At 39.2% G+C, this 20,265-nt stretch overlaps 1 protein-coding gene across 1 annotated transcript in view; it reads right to left on the reverse strand.

Moving 5' to 3' along the window:
• eif3ea (eukaryotic translation initiation factor 3, subunit E, a) overlaps nucleotides 1-20,265 on the reverse strand; it is a 44,395-nt gene that overhangs the window by 18,677 nt on the left and 5,453 nt on the right. Inside the window, exons 2-8 of the mRNA XM_037676458.1 lie at nucleotides 19,947-20,064; nucleotides 19,551-19,668; nucleotides 18,181-18,223; nucleotides 16,596-16,700; nucleotides 4,176-4,301; nucleotides 3,736-3,860; nucleotides 1,378-1,504 (exon numbers count right to left, since the gene is read on the reverse strand). Of these exons, the coding sequence (XP_037532386.1) occupies nucleotides 1,378-1,504; nucleotides 3,736-3,860; nucleotides 4,176-4,301; nucleotides 16,596-16,700; nucleotides 18,181-18,223; nucleotides 19,551-19,668; nucleotides 19,947-20,064 (762 nt within the window). The remainder of the gene's footprint in view (nucleotides 1-1,377; nucleotides 1,505-3,735; nucleotides 3,861-4,175; nucleotides 4,302-16,595; nucleotides 16,701-18,180; nucleotides 18,224-19,550; nucleotides 19,669-19,946; nucleotides 20,065-20,265) is intronic.

The following is a 20,265-nucleotide window of genomic DNA, read 5'->3' on the forward strand; positions in this document are numbered from 1 at the left end:
CCTGGGCAAGACACTGAACCCCTCATTGTCTCTAATGTGTGTCCCATGGGTGTATGAATGTGATCTAAAGCTCTGAAGTCTCTACACAGTGTTTCCCCTACCATTATACAAGCGGGGCGCCCCGCCCCAACAAAAGAACCGTGTGCCCCGTCTACCAAACCCACTTCCCACTTCCCACTTCCAACCACCTGTCTGCGCTGACGTAACGCTTAACTAGCGGCTCGCAATGCAGGTGCACTAGCTAAAAAGCTAAAGGCAGCCTCTTCCTTCATGCTGAACGCACCCCCGCCACTCGAAAACTGTCGGTACAAACAGCGCACAGCTCAGATGTGCGTCTGTCTCTCCCCCCGCCCCAAAAAAACTTGTCGGTTCAGACAGTGCGTGGCTGAGATGTGTGTCTGTTTCTCTCCTCTCACACACCCTGCTCTAAAACCGTCGGTGCAAACAGCGCGGCTGCATCTGTGTCCCCCATCCCCCCTCTAAAACTGTTGGTTTAAACAGTGCGCTGCGCAGCTTAGGACAAGTCTCCGTCCCCACCCCCCCACATCCCCCCACCCCCCGGACAAAAATCACGGACGAGATGAGCGCCCCGCATTGGCAAGTCATCTAGGGGAAACACTGTATATCTATAGATAGATACACTAAAATATACTACCACTTACTACTTGTACTACTATTTCTACTTCTCGGTTTTCCACTCATCGTGGGGCTTCAGAGTACAGATCCCCCGTGTTAACATAATATAGGACTACACAATAAATCCAAACTACATTGCCATTGTAATATAAATGTAAAAATTGCAATAAACCATTAGTCACCAACTGAAGGCCAAAAATATCTTTGGAAAAGACATGGACTCCTCCTGCCTCAAATACCTAGAGCTGATTTAGCTGAAACACTAAAGCACATCAAAAGTGTTAAGTGTTGTGAGTTTACTGCAAAGGATATTTTCATTGATATATCCAATATCAATACACCAACTGCATGATTTCCTAATGTTTAATAGTTCTAATAGAAATAATTACCAATACATGTAAAACACAGGTTTGTTCAACTTGTTGATAGTATTGGCTATGTAGGCCAACTTGAGACTGGGCACAATACTGAAGAATATGTACAAAAGCTTGAGAGAAAATTTATTCTGAACTCTACAGCAGGCTAAAATCTCTGAAGGAACAACTGTCACTTACAAAAAGTTATGGGCATTAAACAGTCAGCCAGTTCAATGCCGTTCATCAGAAGTAATGAACACGTCTCCTTCAGCTAAGCCAAAACTCTTAATTTACACTCGCCCTGCTTAAAGGAAGCATTGGGCACTTACTCTTCTATAAAAATGGTCTTTTTCTACACACCGAGGCATAAAAACAAGCCTTTTACCTGCTGTATGACTTTCACCAAATCCTTTAAAACCTGTCTGCGTTTACGGACATCCTTGTTTGTGATGACTGCGGTGGTTAGGTAACGCAAGATGTGGGGGCACATAGTCTGGATAGCATTGAGGTATCTGAAAACAGGGAGAATAAAAGTAATCACTTATTTATGCAATGTAAGCACAGACATGATCTTTAAAAAGACACACAATATAACATTCTGGCTGCCTCTCAGAGCCCTGGCATTTTAAATTAAGAAAAAGCCTTTGCAGCTGAACAGAATGTCCCAATAGAACCTCCATTTCTCCACATGGGCTCCAGCTTTAAGCCATCTCTTTCATTAAGAGTTCTGTAAAGGGGGGGGGGGGGGGTAGAGGAAACCCAGGCAAGAAGATATAGATCAGTGAGCAAAGACCTGCCCAGTAGCTGAAACTCAATCCATGAGTGACTGATGCTCCAACCACAGGTCAACTTGCTAAGGGCTGAACACAAGGTACACAATGTTGTTACAGGCCGACTGCAACCTTACAACGGATTTGGAAAGAAGGGCCTTTAAAAATGCAATAGTGACACAACCACCATGTCCCTCGGCAAGACAGTACTAACTTGACATAACCTTTATCACCAAAGCTGGTCTCTAAATATCCATCTTTGAACTCTATCCTTCACTGACCACATCAAACCTGGAGAGGAAGTTGAGTGGGGCCCTTCAGGTCTCCCATAGCAACAGCCAGGGAAACATATGGTGCAGAGAGGAACAGTGCTGACAACAGTTTAATTAGGTGAATCAATTAAAGGGACAGAGAACCTGTGGCAGCTGTGATGTTGAGTCTAAAAACAGCAGTGGGCTTCTTGGCAAAGCCTGTCGTTGGCTTGCTACCTCCTTCTCTTTGTAGTTGTTTGACTCCTGTGAAAGACCGCAAAGTTTCATGCTGTGGCCTTGATGAACTCACACCTACTTACTCTCCGGGGGGCTCCAATAACAGATTCTTGCAAGAGTCACTAGCGTATTTCTTTGGGCGTTCATCACAGCCCAATTTGGGGACAACTACTTTTCAATTTTTTGAGTTTTGAGGCTACAAACACTGCAGTGTATTGGTAAAATACAGCAAAAATCAAAACAATAATACAAGTTCAAACATTCTCTACTCTTCAGGGGATGAAGATTGAGGAAAGAAAAAGGCAAGATTTTATATCACAACTGACAAGGAAAGCCATTCTGAAGTACAGAATGAGCGATTTTGTGAATAAAGTTACTTAGTATGTATTTCTGTAGTAGCATTTGCCCGCTCTGCACCTGTGTCTCTACTTCACTAAACATAATTTCTCCTGGAGCCTGCATAGCTTGTCAGCAGTACATAAACAAAGGCTTTGAATGTACATCTACTGACTTCAGGGGTAAGGGAGGTCAAATGTTAAGTTGAACCCAGCCACTGTTATCAACTTTAGCCAAAGGAAGTACTGGTCAAAAGACGGGAAATGAGAGCCAAGCAAAGTCTTAGTGGGGAAAAAGCATGAATGTTTTACATTGAAATTGCAAAGCCCACTAAAGTACCTCAGTTTGTCCAAACAGATGGCTGGGTGAGCTTTTCATGAGTAATTATTGGGCACGTCTCCTTAATCATCCGCAATAAAATTAAAAACTAAGTAAAATTCAGAGAACCAGACATGTGAGTGTGCTGTGTTGTGGTCTCTTGTCATGCTGTCTGTGGAGCCCAATCATCTATACAATTATACAGGCCTGCAATCAGAACAGGGGGAGGGAGCGAAGACATCAAAATAGGTGGGGTGCAAATTTTAACACAGTGTATAAAGTTTCCGATCTGTGATACACATGGCCTGGTTCTCAACTTGGAGAGTAAACAGACCACACAAAAACACACATTTCTGAAACCACTTTAAAAATACCAGCAGGGTTCACTAAAAAGCCCACCACCCAAAAATGTGTTATTAAAGCAAATAGTTTACTCTAAATCAAGTGCAAGCCAAAAACGAACCATTATTTTGATATGGCACTTTCATGACTCCAAATCAAACACTATTAAATTAAATAACTTTTAGCAACAGCCAGTCCCTAAATTAAAAATAAAATGAAATAAAATGGAGGAAAAATAGTTGCTGAGCATTACTTTAGAAGTATAAAATGATTGTATTTGGTAGCGTTAGCAGTGGGGATGCAAAACAAATACATACCACTTTCAATGTACCTCTAACTTAAAACGTTACCTGTCAAGTGTATTTGTATGCAGTATTATCATTAAAACGAACTCTCAGTATTCTGTCAAAAGTTGTCATTTAGGATCAAAGACAACTCAAAGTTTTCAGGTTAAATAAATAAAGTCTATAGTAAATGATTGGTACTTACTGTGGTTGGTACAGGAAAAGCTCAATAATATTGTCTCTGCCCTTGGGGTGGTTGAAGAAGACGAAAAGAGACCAGTGAATGAGCCATGTCCGTTGCTGAAGGGACTGCAGAGGGGAGCTCACAGACTAGACAGAAATCCAATCAAGCGAGAATAAAAAACAAGAAAAAAAAAAAAAGAGAGAAAGGAAATGGACAAATACATTTAAATCTGATTTTTGTCATTAATGTACAAGTAAAATCCTGTGTGCTTGCCCTCTAAATGGCAATCAAATACCAAAAACATCTCAGACTCAGATTCAAGTTCTTAAGTAGTCGGATGAGTGCATGTGGTAAGAAATAAAACGCCACAGCAGAGCTGTACTCCAAGTGAAATGTCAATATGGCAGTCTATGTAAGGGAATCTAAATGCAGTATCAAATTCTGAGAAGTAGGACATTTACGTTGTTATCAATAGTCTCTCTCAGGCGGGTTAGGTCCTCCATGGCTGCATCCCAGTTCTGCATCAGGATCTCAGAGGCCAGCTTGCCCCACAGAGAGTTCAGGGCATTTCTGTCTGTAGATGGGACCTTGAGAAAAAATAAGGTACACTTGTTACAATTTGTTGACCCACTCAAACATGCAGTACAAAACAAGTGCCATAAAACACCATTTAGAAAAAATAAAAGTTTAATAAACATCGGAAAGCACAAGTGAGCCAGGGTTTTATTGTCTGGTTTATTGGCGTCATCTTGCACTAAGTATTCTTATTTAGATGACATAAAAACATTACACAATGCAAAATTACAAAGATATAACTCAAAGGACATTCATTTATAAAATCATATCTGATTCACTTTAAACTGGGAAAATATCTGACGACGTTTTGACTGGTGCATTGTCACAACTGATTCCAACATACAACTTTTTCCTATAAAGCCTAACAGTAATTTGGGATTATTTTTGACATGAGCATACCAAACAGAATGTCTACATCTTAGTGTATAAACTTAAAAGTCTAAAATTAAACAAGATTGAAAGAAATGTTTAGGCTGCTGCCCGTGGCTCCTTAGGGTCACCATGATAATCACATGTGTGTCTGTCACTGACAGTGCTCTTTAGCTCATGGGTCACCAACCTTTTTGAGACAGAACTACTTCAGTGGGATCAAATGACACGAAGTGCTCACCTTTAATTATAGTATTAATAATACATTTACATACATGTGAGTATATGACTGCCTGATCACATCTGATCTGATATGTATTATTAAAAACTCCCCACAATGATCATCAGTAAGGATTTAGCATGTGATCAATTATTATTGATAATTAGTGATTAGAACTCTCAATCGATAACTTGAGTCCTCAGTTTGAATCCCTTTTTTGTTCTTCTGTGCGACTGTAAATTGTTCCTAGCTGTGACTGGGAGTGTGGATGGTTGTTTGTCTCGTTGTCTGTCTCTGAGACAGGCTGGAGACATGTCCTGGGTGTCCCCTGCCTTCACCTGAAAGCAGCGGAGATGGGCTCCAGTCCCAAACAAAGGGAACAAAACAGATGATGTATTACAGCAGAAAACTGATATTTAAACATAAATTACCATTTCTTTTATGTTAATCTCAATCAGTACCATTTAAAATTCAATGTATTTTATAAATATTTTATTAACTGTTTTGTAGGAATGAACACATTTGTAACATTCATTCAAAATGTGCCTTTTACCATTAAACAACTTCTGTAACATTTTATAAGAACCTATTAAAAGTAAAATCTTCCAGTCAAGCCCTGGTTGCACTAACGGTTGTGTTTATAACACTACAGAAGAGCTCTAACCTGTAGATACAAATTATCAGTAATATAAAAAAACTGACATTTTTAAATAATCATGTGACTTTAGTTATGACCTCAGATCTGCAGCATTTTTATTAACAACAACAACAACAACAACAACAACAACAACAACAACAACAACAACAACAACAATAAATTTATTAAGCCCTTTAAAAGAATCACAGATGCAACAAAGTGCTGTACATTTCTTAAAAATCATTTTAACTAATCATCGTATATTTTACTCTTTTTAAATAAATTATTTTTTCACATATTTCATCATTGCTTTTTTCAAGACCTCATCAGAAAATGTCTCATAAAAATTGTCTGCCATTTGCTCAAAGCTGCCTTTAACTCTCTGACATTCTTCTGCCTGATGTGAGCCACCAGGGGGTAGTTAGCATTGAAGCTAGCATGTTAGCTGGTGAAGAGTCACTCCATGTCGTTTTGCTGTCGCCACAGCCACTAATGAGACACAGACACACGTCTGTCACAAGCGTAAAAAGAACTCTTCCTCCCAGTCACTGTGAACAAATGTCCCAGGCCTCCCTTGCAAAAGAGATCTGTGAGCTCAATGGGATTTGCCTGGTTAAATAAAGGTTAATCAAAAATAATAATAAAATAAATATGTTTTCTTACGTTTTTCTGCCATTTTAGACTCTTGGGAGGTAAAACTAGCTTGTAGCTGCAGAGATGGGAGTGACCTATGCATGATTCTGAAATTTGACCCCAGACACTATTGCTAAACTGTATATGTGAAACTATTTCTTTTTAAAAAATTGTATTAATCATTTTCATTTCAAATATACATCCTTGCAAATGTTATTTCTTAAATTTAAAAATATAATTACCAGTAATGACATTTTTTAGGTGGTGCTCCTTGAGGATGAGTGCTATTTTTAGAACAAGCCCAGCGGGCAACTCATGTGGTCCCTGCAGGCAACCAGGTGCCCGTGGGCATCGTGTTGGTGACCACCGATTTAGATCTTGTTCAACCAGTGCAATAACTTCTGTGTGATCTAATTGCGTCTGTACAACTCTAAGTACATGTTATAAAAGCTCCTAATGAATATTGGAAGATGTCCGTTCACAGACCAACTTCAGAGGTCATCTGGAACCCTTTATCTGCACTAGCTTGGTAGTTTGAACGCAGACCATTCTGATCCAAATTGTAGGACTTCTATAAGAACATACATGACAAGGCTTAGACAAACTGTCCCTTTGTTTTCATAGGCCAGGTAGAACGAGAGTTATGATAAATGATCCACGCCACACCTTTTTCTGACAATCATTGTCATATCTGAAGCGCATTAAAGCAAGAGGCTGCAGCAAAGACGGGCAGTGTCAGGGACAAAACACCCCCATCGCCCTTCACTTTCACCTCCCACCCCCCCGCTGAACAGATAAACAACTGCCCCCTCCTTTCTGACAGAGGTTCTGAAGTCATTTGTCAAGCGCCAAAAAAAGCTACAGAAAGAAGAAGAAAACGACGCAGATGTTGAATGGAGTTCAGTGCACGATTAAGTCACAGTGAGAGCGGGAGTGAGTCATGAGGTTTGAGAGATTTGTGATATTTAGCATGTTTGGGTTTTATAGTTAGGGTGTAGCTTAGTGTTTAGTTTAGTCAGTTTTAGTGTGTTTGATTCAAAACAATACGATTTTTGAATGTGAGGCGGAGCTGCGGACCCAGAGGAGGATAGAAGCGCCGAGTCAGAACCTCTTAGACAGAGGAGAGGATCATGAAGGAATCAAACAGTCTGAGTCAGACAGTGAGGACTTTGTTGATGAAGAGGAGGACCATGATTTGTTTTAGAAGATGGAGAGGAAGAGTGGGCCAAGCCCCACTAGAAGGTCCGACTCCGCTGGGTTAGGGGCGGGTGCGTGTCTGTCCAGAACCTCTTTTACTAGACCACCAGAACCAAGCATCAGTTCTGAGCTCTAGAGAACAGGGGAGGATGTGGATGTTGACCCAGAGGGCGTAGTGATGGAGGAAAATACCCTTTTTTTAAAAATACAGTGTCAATTAAAAAATAAATAAATAAATTCTGAAATGTGGATTTGGTTTTCAAAACAAAAGACCCTAAATAAATATTTTAAATAAAAAAAAACCTTTTCGTTAGATATTTTTTACTTCAGGCTGAGACAGCTCTAAAAAGTATGACTAGTTTTTTGTGGAATTTTTTTTTAAAATATTATTTTTAAGCAGTTAAATAAGGTGGTAGATCCCCCCCTCCCCCCTGAGGAACATGAATAGTCAAAGTTAAAGTGTTAAAACCTTCCTGTTCAAATGTACACAATATGATGCTTTTGATGTCGATCAGATTTAATGATCTTGTCTGTAAAAACAAAGTGAAGCTTTTGAGCTGCATGCATTCAGCTGGACTGCTGCAAAATAAAGAAAGAAATTCATTGAGAAATAATTAATTTTTAGATTCTTTAAAATGTATATTATCTCGCTCTGCAAATTGATTGACAGCTGCTGCAGATTATGACTTCATACCTCTTTTCATGCTTGTGATGCTGATGAGACATTTTCATCAGTGATCAGTGATTAATCAGTCTGTGTTCATTTCACCACACAGAACCTGTGTCTGAGCCATTAGCCTCCTACTCTAAAAGTTATTGAGAAGGCTGTAGGTCAATACATTTCAGAAGCTACACTTTCTGGATACCTTGTTTAGTTTAAATGTAGGAAGATTTACTGCTGTGTTTAACCAAAGTTTTACTTTAACCAAAGTTTTAATGGACTGAGCTTCTGAAGCAGTTGACTTGTCAATATTTTAGTGCAAATTACTGAAATTTTGTTCCAACAACTTTTAACCATTGCCCCATACAAGTTCATTAGGCTGAAATATGAACCGATCCCAAGACAGGTCTTTGAGAGGATAATTACTCTGAAACATGTTGCAGACTACTGTTTCCAATTTCCAGAACAGCCTAAAACAAACAAAAGACAACTCAGGTAATGAAATGCAGGTTGAGAATGTCTCTGATCCTAAACAGTGCAATCACTCCGTAGTGGACACTGGACTACGCCCAAGGGCTCATGGGAAACTCTGCGCTATAGTAGTTCACAATAACACTAAACACCAGATGCAGTGACATGAGTCAAGCAGGAAGTCAGGGTGGGTGTCTGCTGAGCTTCCAGAAAAACCTAGATGCTGACCACACACCCCCGTACGCCATGAGACAGCCGCTGAAATAGACCGAACTGTGACAGACGGGCAAATAAGAGGAAAAGGGCAGGTTTTGGTTGTAACCACACTAATTGGAAAGATTATTCATATATTTACTTGTGTGTCTGTTGTTTTTATTAGATATTGAAATAACATATGAAGGAGTGAAGTAGAAATATATAAAATTTCACTAAATTATTAAAATACACACAAGTTAGAATCAATTTTCTAACGGTGAGAGAAGAACGTGGCTATTCTGCTGGTGTAAAGGTCAACGATTCAGCTGTAAAGTGTTGTTTCGTTTCCTTTTGTCTCTCTTTTGGAAGTCTGTCTGCTACATTTGGCTGACCTCCAGGTCATTATGGCAGATTTCTACACGCACACACACACACACACACACACACACACACACACACACACACACACACACACACACACACACACACACACAAACACAGAGTCTGGCTTTCACTAGTGGCCACGCTAGAAAAGTTTCAATACCTGGGTTTTTCCAGCAGTTACCTTAAGTTTCCACTGGTTTGTGAAACGGGCACATTTTCACTGACTGACCAGCAACAATAAATTTACTGTGCTAGGGTTCAGTCGGGATACTCAATCTTTATTCTTAACATTCAATCCCTGCATTAAGTGATGATATGAATAAGTTGCTCTTTTCGGGCTAGGCCACACTGTAACAAGACCTGAGGCATGGATTTTGCAAGGCTGGTTTCCTTCGTTTAATTGACTGGGTTTCCCACGTTAAATGACTTTATGGAGCCTCACCTCTCTCATATGAGGGAGGGAGAGACAGACAAGGGGCTTGTGAGGATGGGAGGTCCACAAAAACACTGAAAAGAAAGGAGGGGGAGAAGCATGCACAGGCTCCAACTAATGAAATCCATTTCTACCCTTTTCCCCTTCTAAAAAGCCTCTTGCGTTTTCAAGTATAGGCAACAAATATTTAGTTACAGACTCTAATCTGGCTTGAACTTATCAGAGGTCAAACAATATGTGGGGTGAAGGAATTGTTAAAGGCTATGCTGAACTTTCAGCAACTGAACTCAATTAGAGCAATTTTGGTTTACACAAAAAAAGATGTAAAGGCATAAACAACTGTTGATGGAACAATGAGACAGATCCTTTACGACGTTTAAGGAGCCCTACAAGTTTTTCCTGCCTTACTCATCACTGTGGAAGCACATTTTCCCCCTCCACAGAGCAAAGCAGATAAGTAAAATAACACATCAACTGCTTTGGGTTAAAAAGATTATAGGAAAAATGGTTCATGATTCTACCAGTGATTTCCAAGATTTTCACGCGAGAACAATTCAACAATCTGCATGACGAATCAGACTTGACATCTGGAAAATAAGAGGCAACACAGTGCAGATGCAAATTAAAGCAATAGATTGTCTCAGTTTTTTTCATTCGTGAATTTAAAAGAAATGTTGACCTTAAAGTTGTCCATTCTCTCAGGACTGGGTTTGGCACAAATATTTACCACAAAGCCAAATGCTGGACCCAAGTCAAACTGAAGCTGGCAAACAAATGGATGACATTTGGAAACCATCAACTATGCAGGCTGGTTGAACTGGTCACTGAAAGGCCTTTAGCTCAATTGAGCTTACCAATACAAGATAACATCTGAAGAATTACAATTAAATGTACGGTACAGTATTACTCTTTGAAAGAGATCAATTGCCCAAGTCAATGTGAGATTAGGGCCAATTGTGAAGAAACCAAACCTTAAAGACCTTAAAAAAAGCAGCTATGGAGAAGGCAACAGTTGACACCACTACTATTCTCATTGCATACAAGTTCTATAGTGTTTCCTACGGTGACTCAGCACTTTGACCTTACAGAACCTTCAATTTATATTAACACATCTCACATTTAACTGAGGTATAAACCCTCTCCAGAGGCTGTGGCAATGACAAGAGAATAACAAGCTGTATGCCGATGTCCCCGGTTGCTGAGGGATTTGAAAGGTAAATGTTTGTAGTTTTTGTGATGAGTGTTGCTCTGGACTAGAATTGAACAGGGAATGCAAGTAAACAATGTTTTTGATGAAAGATATTAAAGTGGGTAAAAGTTACACTGCGTAAGAACAGAGGTGGGGCGGGGGATTGGCCGAGGCACTGTAGAGTGATGAATGGATCAAATGAATGTAAGTGGAGGAAGAAATTGGGGAGCCAGGCCAATGATGGTCTTGGGCACAATAAATATTAAATTAATCTTTGGCTATCCCAGTCACTTGAAGAAACCACTGGTATACTTTTTTGCAATATAAAAACTACAAAGCATAGTTCCTTCAAATGACAGGGGAGGTCAGTTTACACATTATTATTATTATGCACTGTACATGATGGTGGCCATCTTGGATTCTAACATGACAACTCAATTTTTGATAGGGACCATTTTTACACCTTGATGCAATCAAACACCAAAATGCAAGTTGGTACCTCATTATCTTTTTAAGTTAACATGCTCACAACACTGATGGACGTTTACGGCGACAGCCATCTTGGATTTTTATGTGGCAACCCAATTTTCGAAAGAAACTTTTTTATGCCTAGATGCAACCACACACCAAAATGGAAATCTGTATCTCACTTATTTTTCGAGTCATCGTGCTCACAATGTGGACTGACAGAATTTCCAATTTACCCACTTCACTTTGCAATGGGGGCAAATATGGAGCAAAACTAAGGTAATCATGATGCACAGAAGCTAAAACAGATTAATGTGAAAAAAAATTCTGGTCATGCGAACTAGAGTCTATGGGTTGCATTTGGCCTTTTAGCTGTTCTCAAATAGTCAGGTAAAGGTCAATGGTAAATTCCTAGAAGAAATGCATATCATCCACTGCCTTGCAGGCCAAAGTTAGATAAGGTTTTAAGTTATCAGTTATTATTTGACGTAGGTGATGGGAATGATTCTCAGCTACTGCAGCATCAAATTTATGCTAAATTATGTATAATTTAGTGAGAAACGGTATATTAATTTGTGTGTTGGCTAAAGTTAATTACCGTAGCTCTGTCAGCCCCCTTGATTCAGATCGACTTAAAAAGTTAATCAGTTGTAGATTTAGTTATAAACAAAGATCTTGCTTAGTGCTCAGAGTGCATGTTTAGGATGAACGTAGGTTCACTGAACACACAAAATGAAAATATTACTAATAAAGAATGTAGCCATTTTTAACAAGATGTGGATTTCGAAGTATCCATTTTCTGATGTCGGTGGCAAAACAGTGGGCTGAGGTGATGCCAATGTGGCTAGCGTGGTGTGATCTTCTAGTGTGTAACTGCATCCCATCAATGGTACATGAGAGTCGTGACAGTGCATGACCTGATGCAATTGTACTGTTAATGTGTAGAGTGTGGCGAGGGCACAGGAGAGCATCTCAGGGATGTGGAAAATAGAAGGGAAAACCCATTTGGTGAGTAGATGCTTGGAAGTCGTGACTGGGGACTCTCTGGCCACAGTTCAAAAATCAATAAGCTGTCTGGACGTGCCCGCCCCTGTGAGAAGACGACAGACAGATTATGCAGCCTGCCACTGATCACTTGGCCCATAAAAGATCTCACTTGAATCTTACAACAGCAGCCTCTTAAAACAGAAGATGTAGAAAGAATTAAATAGGCACCAACATAAGCTTTTTACATTCACTTAAATCAAATTTTATTTACCCCTCCCACACAGGCATTTGCTTTTAGAAGGATTAAAACAATCCCACTAAAATTTCTGTGCCACACAATTGATGTCTTTAATATAAAAAATGAGATCTGTACAGCCTCTACTAAAGTCAATACAAGGTTGAAAAGTTCACATATAGGTAAAAAAAATAATAAAGTAAATACTTTTTTCTTTCAGCTGTTCCCTCTTCAGGGTCTCCACAGCGAGTCATCCTCCTCCATCTCACTCTGTCCTCTGCATCCTCTGTCCTCACTCCAACTACCTCCATGTCCCTCTAACTGCATCCATATACCTCCTCTTTGTCTTTTTCCTGGCAGATGCATTTCCAACATCCCTCTACCAGTATACCCACTGTCCCTCCTCTGGACATGTCCAAACCATCTCAGTCTGGCCTCTCTCACTTTATCTCCCAGTTGTTCAACATGTGCTGTACTTCTGATGCTCTCATTCCTAATCTTATCCATCCTTGTCACTACCAAAGAGAATGTCATCGTTTTCATTAATGCCACTTCCAGTTCTTTCTTGTATTTTTGCCACTGTCCAAAAATATGAATACATACACCTAAAATAGATGCATGTCGATTAACTTGCCCAGATTTTGCCTGTAGCCATAAAAAGTTTATGTAATTCTAGAAGAGTCGTTCCACTTATCTAAACAGAGCTGGCAGAATTGAATTGAATTTGTTATTCCTATACAGACTTTAAGTCCAGCTTGCACGTTTCATTGAGGTCTGGACTTTGCATTTTAATTCCACCATAAAGTTTATTGTTTTGGAGCTACATATAAGGTTGGATGAAGCCCTTGTCCTTATTGATCCATCTTCCTAATGTACCAGGTCTTTCATCAACGAAGCAGCAGAGCATGACACCATCACCTCCATGTTCAACAAGTGGAACAACCTTCCATAGTCTGACTTTACTATGATCATATCAACTAAACAGCTTACTTTTTAATCAGATCTTATCAAAAACATTAGTTTTGATGATCAGCTGAAAATGTAAACTTGGTGGAGTCAAATTTGGAGCCACAGCTTTGTTCTTTAATACCAGCATCTCATTTCATGGTGGTATAAAACTCAGACTCCACACTGTTGTGTTCATATGAGACCTGAGCATCAGTGGTTCAGAAGCAGTTTCTGATCATAAGAACCAAGGACAGCCTGGGCCTTTATCCAGACCAACACTCACAAAAATAAAATCAAAAGGAATTCTTGAAATCTGCAGTCATTAAGACAATGTAGTCCATTTGTGTCAGTAAAGTGACTGCGGTCAAACTAATCCTTTTAAAGTTGGCACACACAAAAAAGAGACACCAGCTGTGGTCAATCTTGACCACCAGTATCAAGTTGAGAGGACTATTGTTCGCAGTCAAAAACACTTTGGGAGTGAATTAATTAGGACTGCTGCAAATACTCATAACTGATTATGGCAACTATGATAACTTGCCAACATCAATATTTTTAGTTGACAATTTTTCTGATTTAATTTTTTTTAATTACATTTCTTAAACATTTCAATTGAAATAAAGATTCACCATTATCTTACAGCATCAGCTCCATTTAAAGTACAATTTTAAAACCATTAAGGCAGATTAAGCAGTCCGTGCCTGCTTAACCATCCAATGGCCTGGGTTAGAAAAGTTTTCAAAAGCCAAGGGGTTTAAAGTAGAGCAGTACTTCAAGCTTGCTGACAAAAAGTGGTACACCAATGTCCCCCATCGCTGAGGGATAATGAATGTAATGGTTAATGCTTGGAGTTTGAGTTTTTTTCTGGACTGGAGTTGAACAGGGAATGCAAGCAAACCTTAATGTTTATTGTGCAACATATTCAAGTGGGTATTTGCACTATGTATAAGAACAGTTAGCTTTTTTCTTTCTATTCTCCAAGATGGTGCTGAGTGACAGATCCTGACAAGTTGAGGAATTATTCCTATCCAGGACCAGGTGTGATGGTGGCATTCACCACAATAGAATAACATGTGGTCACTCCAATCATTTGAAGAAACTACACTTTTAAGCAATGCAAAAACTAGAAAGCATAGTTTCCTCAAATGATAGGAATGGTCAAATTACATTTAATGTATCTGTACAAAGACTAATTAGTGCTTTTAATTCACATTCATATATCATGGGACACACATGGGAGGCAATGGAGGGTTCAGTGTCTTGCCCAGGGACACTTCAACATGTGACTGCTGGTGGAATCGAACCCTCAACTCTTGCATTGGAGGAGGACTGCTCTAACCGCTCAGCCACAGCTGCCCCAGACAAAACCATCTATTTTTTAACGGTGCCGAAAAACTTGTGTCACTTCATGACACTTTAAAACTAGAAACTGGGCCCATGTTGGAGAATACTGTTCACAAACACTTGTGTGTGTGTGTGTGTGTATTCACACATACACGCGTTTCTTTGTTTTCTTCTTAACCTCTGTTGTTTTAGGCAATGGTATTTTAAGTAAATTACTCAAAGTAAATATCATGAGCTCTTTTTGTCCCTTTTTTTTTTATTGTAGTGGATAAAACATCCCAACAGCTTGAAATTTACTATAGTTTGACAAGCGGGGTAACATTTCACCACAGCACGTGTGTTTTAACATGAAGACTTAATGTAACCAACTGTATTCATGTTACCTTTGACTACTTTAGGCACATTTAATTGTAAAAAGTTAATAGTTTAATGAATAACATTTGTAACTTAGAAATTTACATACAATGTACATGCAAGTAGTGAAAAGAATGAATTGAAAAGCATAGGCCAAGTTGCTCTCTTTGGGTCGAGGGTGAGGTTCTGCCTCAAGAGTTCAACTTGGGTATTGTTCACAAGTGAGGGTAGAATGGAGCGTGAGATTGACAGACGGATTGGTGCAGCATCTGCAGTATTGTGGACTCTGTACCGGTCTGTTGTGGTGAAGAGAGCTGAGCTGTAAGGCAAAGCTCTCTGTTTACCGGTTGGTCTACGTTCCTAACCTCAGCCACCTCCTCCAGCTCTTCTGGGAGGACTCCAAGGGTTCCCAGGCCAACTGAGAGAAAGTCCCGAGTCTTCGCTGGGATCTCCTCCTATTCAGACATGCCCGATGCCCCTCCCTAGGAAGGCGCCCAGGGAGCATCCTTATCAGATGCTGAACCACCTCAACTGGCAGCTCTTGATGTGGAGGAGCAGCGGTTCTACTCCAAGTCTCTCCTGATAACTGAACTTCTCACCCTGTCTCTAAGGGAGAGTCCAGTTACCCTGCAGAGGAACTCATTTCAACCGCCTGTATCCACAATCTCATTCTTTTGGTCACTACCCTGAGTTCGTGACCATAGGTGAGGAAAGAGATGTCTGGGCCTCCCTGCTGAAGCTGCTGCCCCCGTGACCCGACTTTGGAACAAGTGGAAGATAATGGATGGATGGAAGACCTAGTGAAAAAACCTTTTAGTAAATGTATATGTTCCATTATTATATTTTAAATTATTTTAGTTTATATCCACTTAAAAAAAAAGTGACTTCATTTTTATTAAAAAATAATAATAATAATAATTGCTCAACACAATTTGCTGGATTAGTTACTCATATCATCCTTCCAACATGCAAAGTAAGGCTTTTATTTTATATAGTTTTATACAAATATTAGGATGAATAACCATTAACAATGAACTTTTTTGATCATGTTGAGTTGGCACACTAAACCCATTTTGTGTAGTTTAATTTAGATTAACATTTTTGTTTTGTGCTACACGATAAATGTCAAAGTGGAAAAAAAATTAATTTTGATTATTGGAGGAACATTAATTGTTTAGGTTAATTGTCAAAATCATTAATTATTTAATAAGATTATCAAAATAATGATAGTGGCAACCCTAGAAATAATTATATTTGTAGCATTTCATTTTTATCTTGAAGGTAAAACTTGTTTTTTGTTTGTTTGTTTTGTAAGGTATTGTACAACTATACCTTTATTATGGATTTAGATATATAGGTTTTTGTTACTTTCTTTGTTTTTAAAATGCTTCTGCCTTCCCCCAAACACTGAACAGCTGATAATATAGCTAATATTATAAATGATACATATATGTGTTTCTGTATAAGCAGTACTGTAAATGAGCACACAAACAAAGCTGACACTATAAAACAACACGAACATCAATTTACTGCAACTCCATTATGATTATACAAAATGTGCCACAAAGATGAAACTTTACCAAGACGCGGAAGAAGTAGAGGTACTCCGCAGCACCAGAGTAGTTCCCACACTCGTACTGGAACTTGGCATATCGGTACAGCGTGTCCAAGTACTCCTGACGAAACTTGAAAAGAAAAAAATACGACAGTTTAAAATATCACAGAGAACGCATGAAATGTTTGGAGCCCAAGTAAAATAATACTTGAGCATACTTTCAATTTAAACATTGTGCTTGCTCTGTAATTGTATGCAGCTGTGATGCCTGAGGAAACTGGTGTTGAAGACTGAAAACAGTTTTAATATTGATCAGAGAAAATCTCCAAGTAAATGTTTTTCATTATGCTATCTTAGCCACATTTTTTTTTAAAAGTTTGTATTTCTAACAATGTTGCAAGATCATAATTCCCCTGCTGCAGTGGCACAGCACTGTCTACTGAATAAAAACTATTCAGTCAGTGGTATTTTGCCTCAACAGCATGAATATGTTTATGTTTTGAACCAAATGTGCCAGGTCACATGACAAATAATGGAAATAAATAAATAAATGCATATTACACACAAGGTGGTCACTTGGTGAGTAGACTTCCTGTTTTAACAGCACTTGCTGTTGTCCTGCATCACCCACATCAGGCTGCTGAAGCTTTCAGAGGGTTCCCATCATTTCATGAAAACTAAATTCCCTGAGTAAATCCTGACATTCCAGGAGCTCTTTCAGTCACAAAAACACTCAGAATTGAGCGTCTTTGGTCGCAGGCAGAGTCCCATTCAGAGATGACAGGTAGTAGATCCGTACAACAATCATTCCTAATAATTGATTACATGGTATTTGTAGAACACCAGACATCCAACAAAGTAAGGATAACTTTGTTGGATTTTTCTACCTGGATTATCGAGTATGAATCAGAATATAACATCAGATACTAAAAAGTCCCCATAGCTAATCAGTGAGGATACATGCACTATGCACGATGTAGCAGCAGAACAGACTCGGTGACAGTAGAATACTAGCATTAATACATGAACATGTCAAAATCTCAATAAGATCATCTGTTAATCAGCAGAGTAGTGTTCAGATTCCCTGATTGTTTATGGTTTTTTCTTAAATTCCTTGAGTTTTCTCTGTCTGGAAAATGTGAATTTCCAGGTTTTCGCAGATTTCCAGTCACTGGGAACCCTGGTTGAAAACCCTAAAAGGAAGTTTTTCTTCTAACAGGTTGAGGGGCCCAATGCCTGGACTGGGTGGAGGTATGCTGAGGATAGCATGCAGGTCAGCAGGATATAGGAGTGGGAGGGGACCAAAGAAGGGGAGGGTAGGAAGCCAAACATCATGGTAAATATAGAAGCTCCGGCATTCTTGCGGCTCTATCCACGAGTCCCAAGTTATTCTGTTTATTCTTAACTATTCACCACAGAATGTAAATGTCCACAGAATTTGTGCAAGCCGTACAAACCCTGAAAATGAGTTAAGGGTTTTGGGAAGTAATTCTGCTTTTCCCTGCTCGACCTGTCCCGCCCACTTTGCCCCTGCAACTACCATGGGTTCACACAGGAGCCACGGGAAACACTGCGAAGAAGTGAGATGTCAGCAAATCACGACAACTTACGTTGTGCTTTTCTTCCAAATAGTCAAAAAGCATCCGTCCGTCCCTGGAAAAAAGCAAGACAGTTTCTGTAGTTAGAGGCTATTTGAGCTGAGCTGCCATTTGGCTGACATACGAGTGTTTAGAACGTCATTCAGGTACATTTTCCACTTCTGGTTGAAAACAGGAGCCTTTTCACGTTTAAAACAGTGTGATAGACCAATTATTAAATTTGGTTTGGCTATAAATCTATGCAAGCCATGTCAAACATTATATCTGGTGAGTAAAGTGAAGACTGATTCCCCAGCGCAGCCTCTGTGTCTCTTTGGGTTTGTCAAAATAAAGGAATGCACTGGCTCCTCGAAAATGTTGTATCCCAAACGCATTTTACTACTTTGCCTGCAACCAAAAATCTATTTATGTGGACACCACATTGAAACTATGCGTCTTTCTAGGGTAAATTCAGTTTTATAAAAGGAATGAGCGAGTGTGCATTCACTGGCACGTATGTGTGGTGTGTTAAATGAATTTCACTGAGGCTGAAGCATTCTTCACTGCTTTAAGCCAGATTGTCTCTGCTTGGAGCTGAAGATGGGCGGCTTCTAGAAGCTCCTTGCTGCTTTCCTTGTAGAGGGGAATGTCGACCTGCTGTGTATTGCACAGCACAGTGCAGAAAACTGATTAAGAGCCCATAACAGCTGCACATGCACCTCTCTGCATGGACCCACCATGTTTAATATACAGATAAACAAAAAGCTGTAGTTTGGGTTTACAGAAGAATCAACAGTGAAAAAAATCCATCATCAGACGTGGCTTAGCTTAGAGGTCGACTGATAAGAGTATTTTTATGACCAATTATTAGAAATGAGAACACAAAATAGAACAATAATTGTTTAACTTAAATGAATCTCTGCTTAAGCTTTTGAGGAACACTTGCACTAAAAGACAGGACTGTATGAATCAAATCGTCCCGATGAATGAAGCAGAGGTCAAAGTGTCAATAGTTCTCATTTACAGAAACACCTGACCAGAACTAGCTCACAGCGCTGTAGAGATGTCTTGCTGCTTGCAGGAAGCTCTTAATTGTCCAATAATTAAGTTTACGTTGTTTTCCAAACATATTCATATAAATCGTTACTGACAGATATTTCATGAATCAAAATAGGAGTTCATCTTCACTAAACACAGATGGCAAACCAAAAACATATATCGAACAAAAGCAACATTAATGGTTTTAGATCTCATTTAACTCTAAATTGCCCTTCAAAACAAACAAACAAACAAACAAGGCAACAACAAATAATTTTGATGATGAACTAAACATCTAACCAAAAATCAAAAGCAATGAATTTGTTATGAACTTGACTTTTGTCTCTACCATGAGTTCTACTTACCTGGTGGACTGCATCTGCTTTGTGGTCTCGGGGTCCTCAAACATCTTGACAATGGGTTCGGTTTCCGACTGCAGCTGCTTCAGCTGGGCCACAACCTCTGTCCTCTTCTCCTTGAGAGCTGACACGCAGAAGATAAAGAAAGAGATTAGCTTCAGCAACATCATAAACCAGCATGTACACGGTCTGGACCCCAGTACTGAAAACACTGTAAAATAAACATTTACTGGTAAATCAATTCAGAATGGAGTGAGTGGTGTGCAGCAAGTAGCACTTTATGATGCTAATAAAACAATATTTACGGTGCTTATTTATTTTTTTACGTATTTATTTATTTTTTGTTTTACCTCTGGAGAGAAAGGACAGAGTAGCGGGTGTCCAAAAAACATCAACACTTACTATGAGGAATTTCCTTGCCAGGATACAGATTTCTGTACACATCCATGGCAAAGTCCACCATGTTTGTGTCACTGAGAAGGTCCAGTTTTCCATGAAGTAGTTCCTCCTCGTTGTATATCTTAAAAATAATAAATAAATAAAATTAAAAAAACACCAAAAGGCAGAAGAGGCAAATACACAGACAATGATTATGTTTAAATTATCACAAAGTCAAGTCAAGTCAACTTTATTCATAGAGCACATTTAAAACATAACGTGTTATCAAAGTGCTTAACAACAACAACAACAACAACAACAACAACAACAACAACAACAACAA

Source organism: Nematolebias whitei, chromosome 5 (genome assembly GCF_014905685.2).
Source record: "Nematolebias whitei isolate Nwh7 chromosome 5, NemWhi1, whole genome shotgun sequence".
NCBI classification, from domain to species: Eukaryota; Metazoa; Chordata; class Actinopteri; order Cyprinodontiformes; family Rivulidae; genus Nematolebias; species Nematolebias whitei.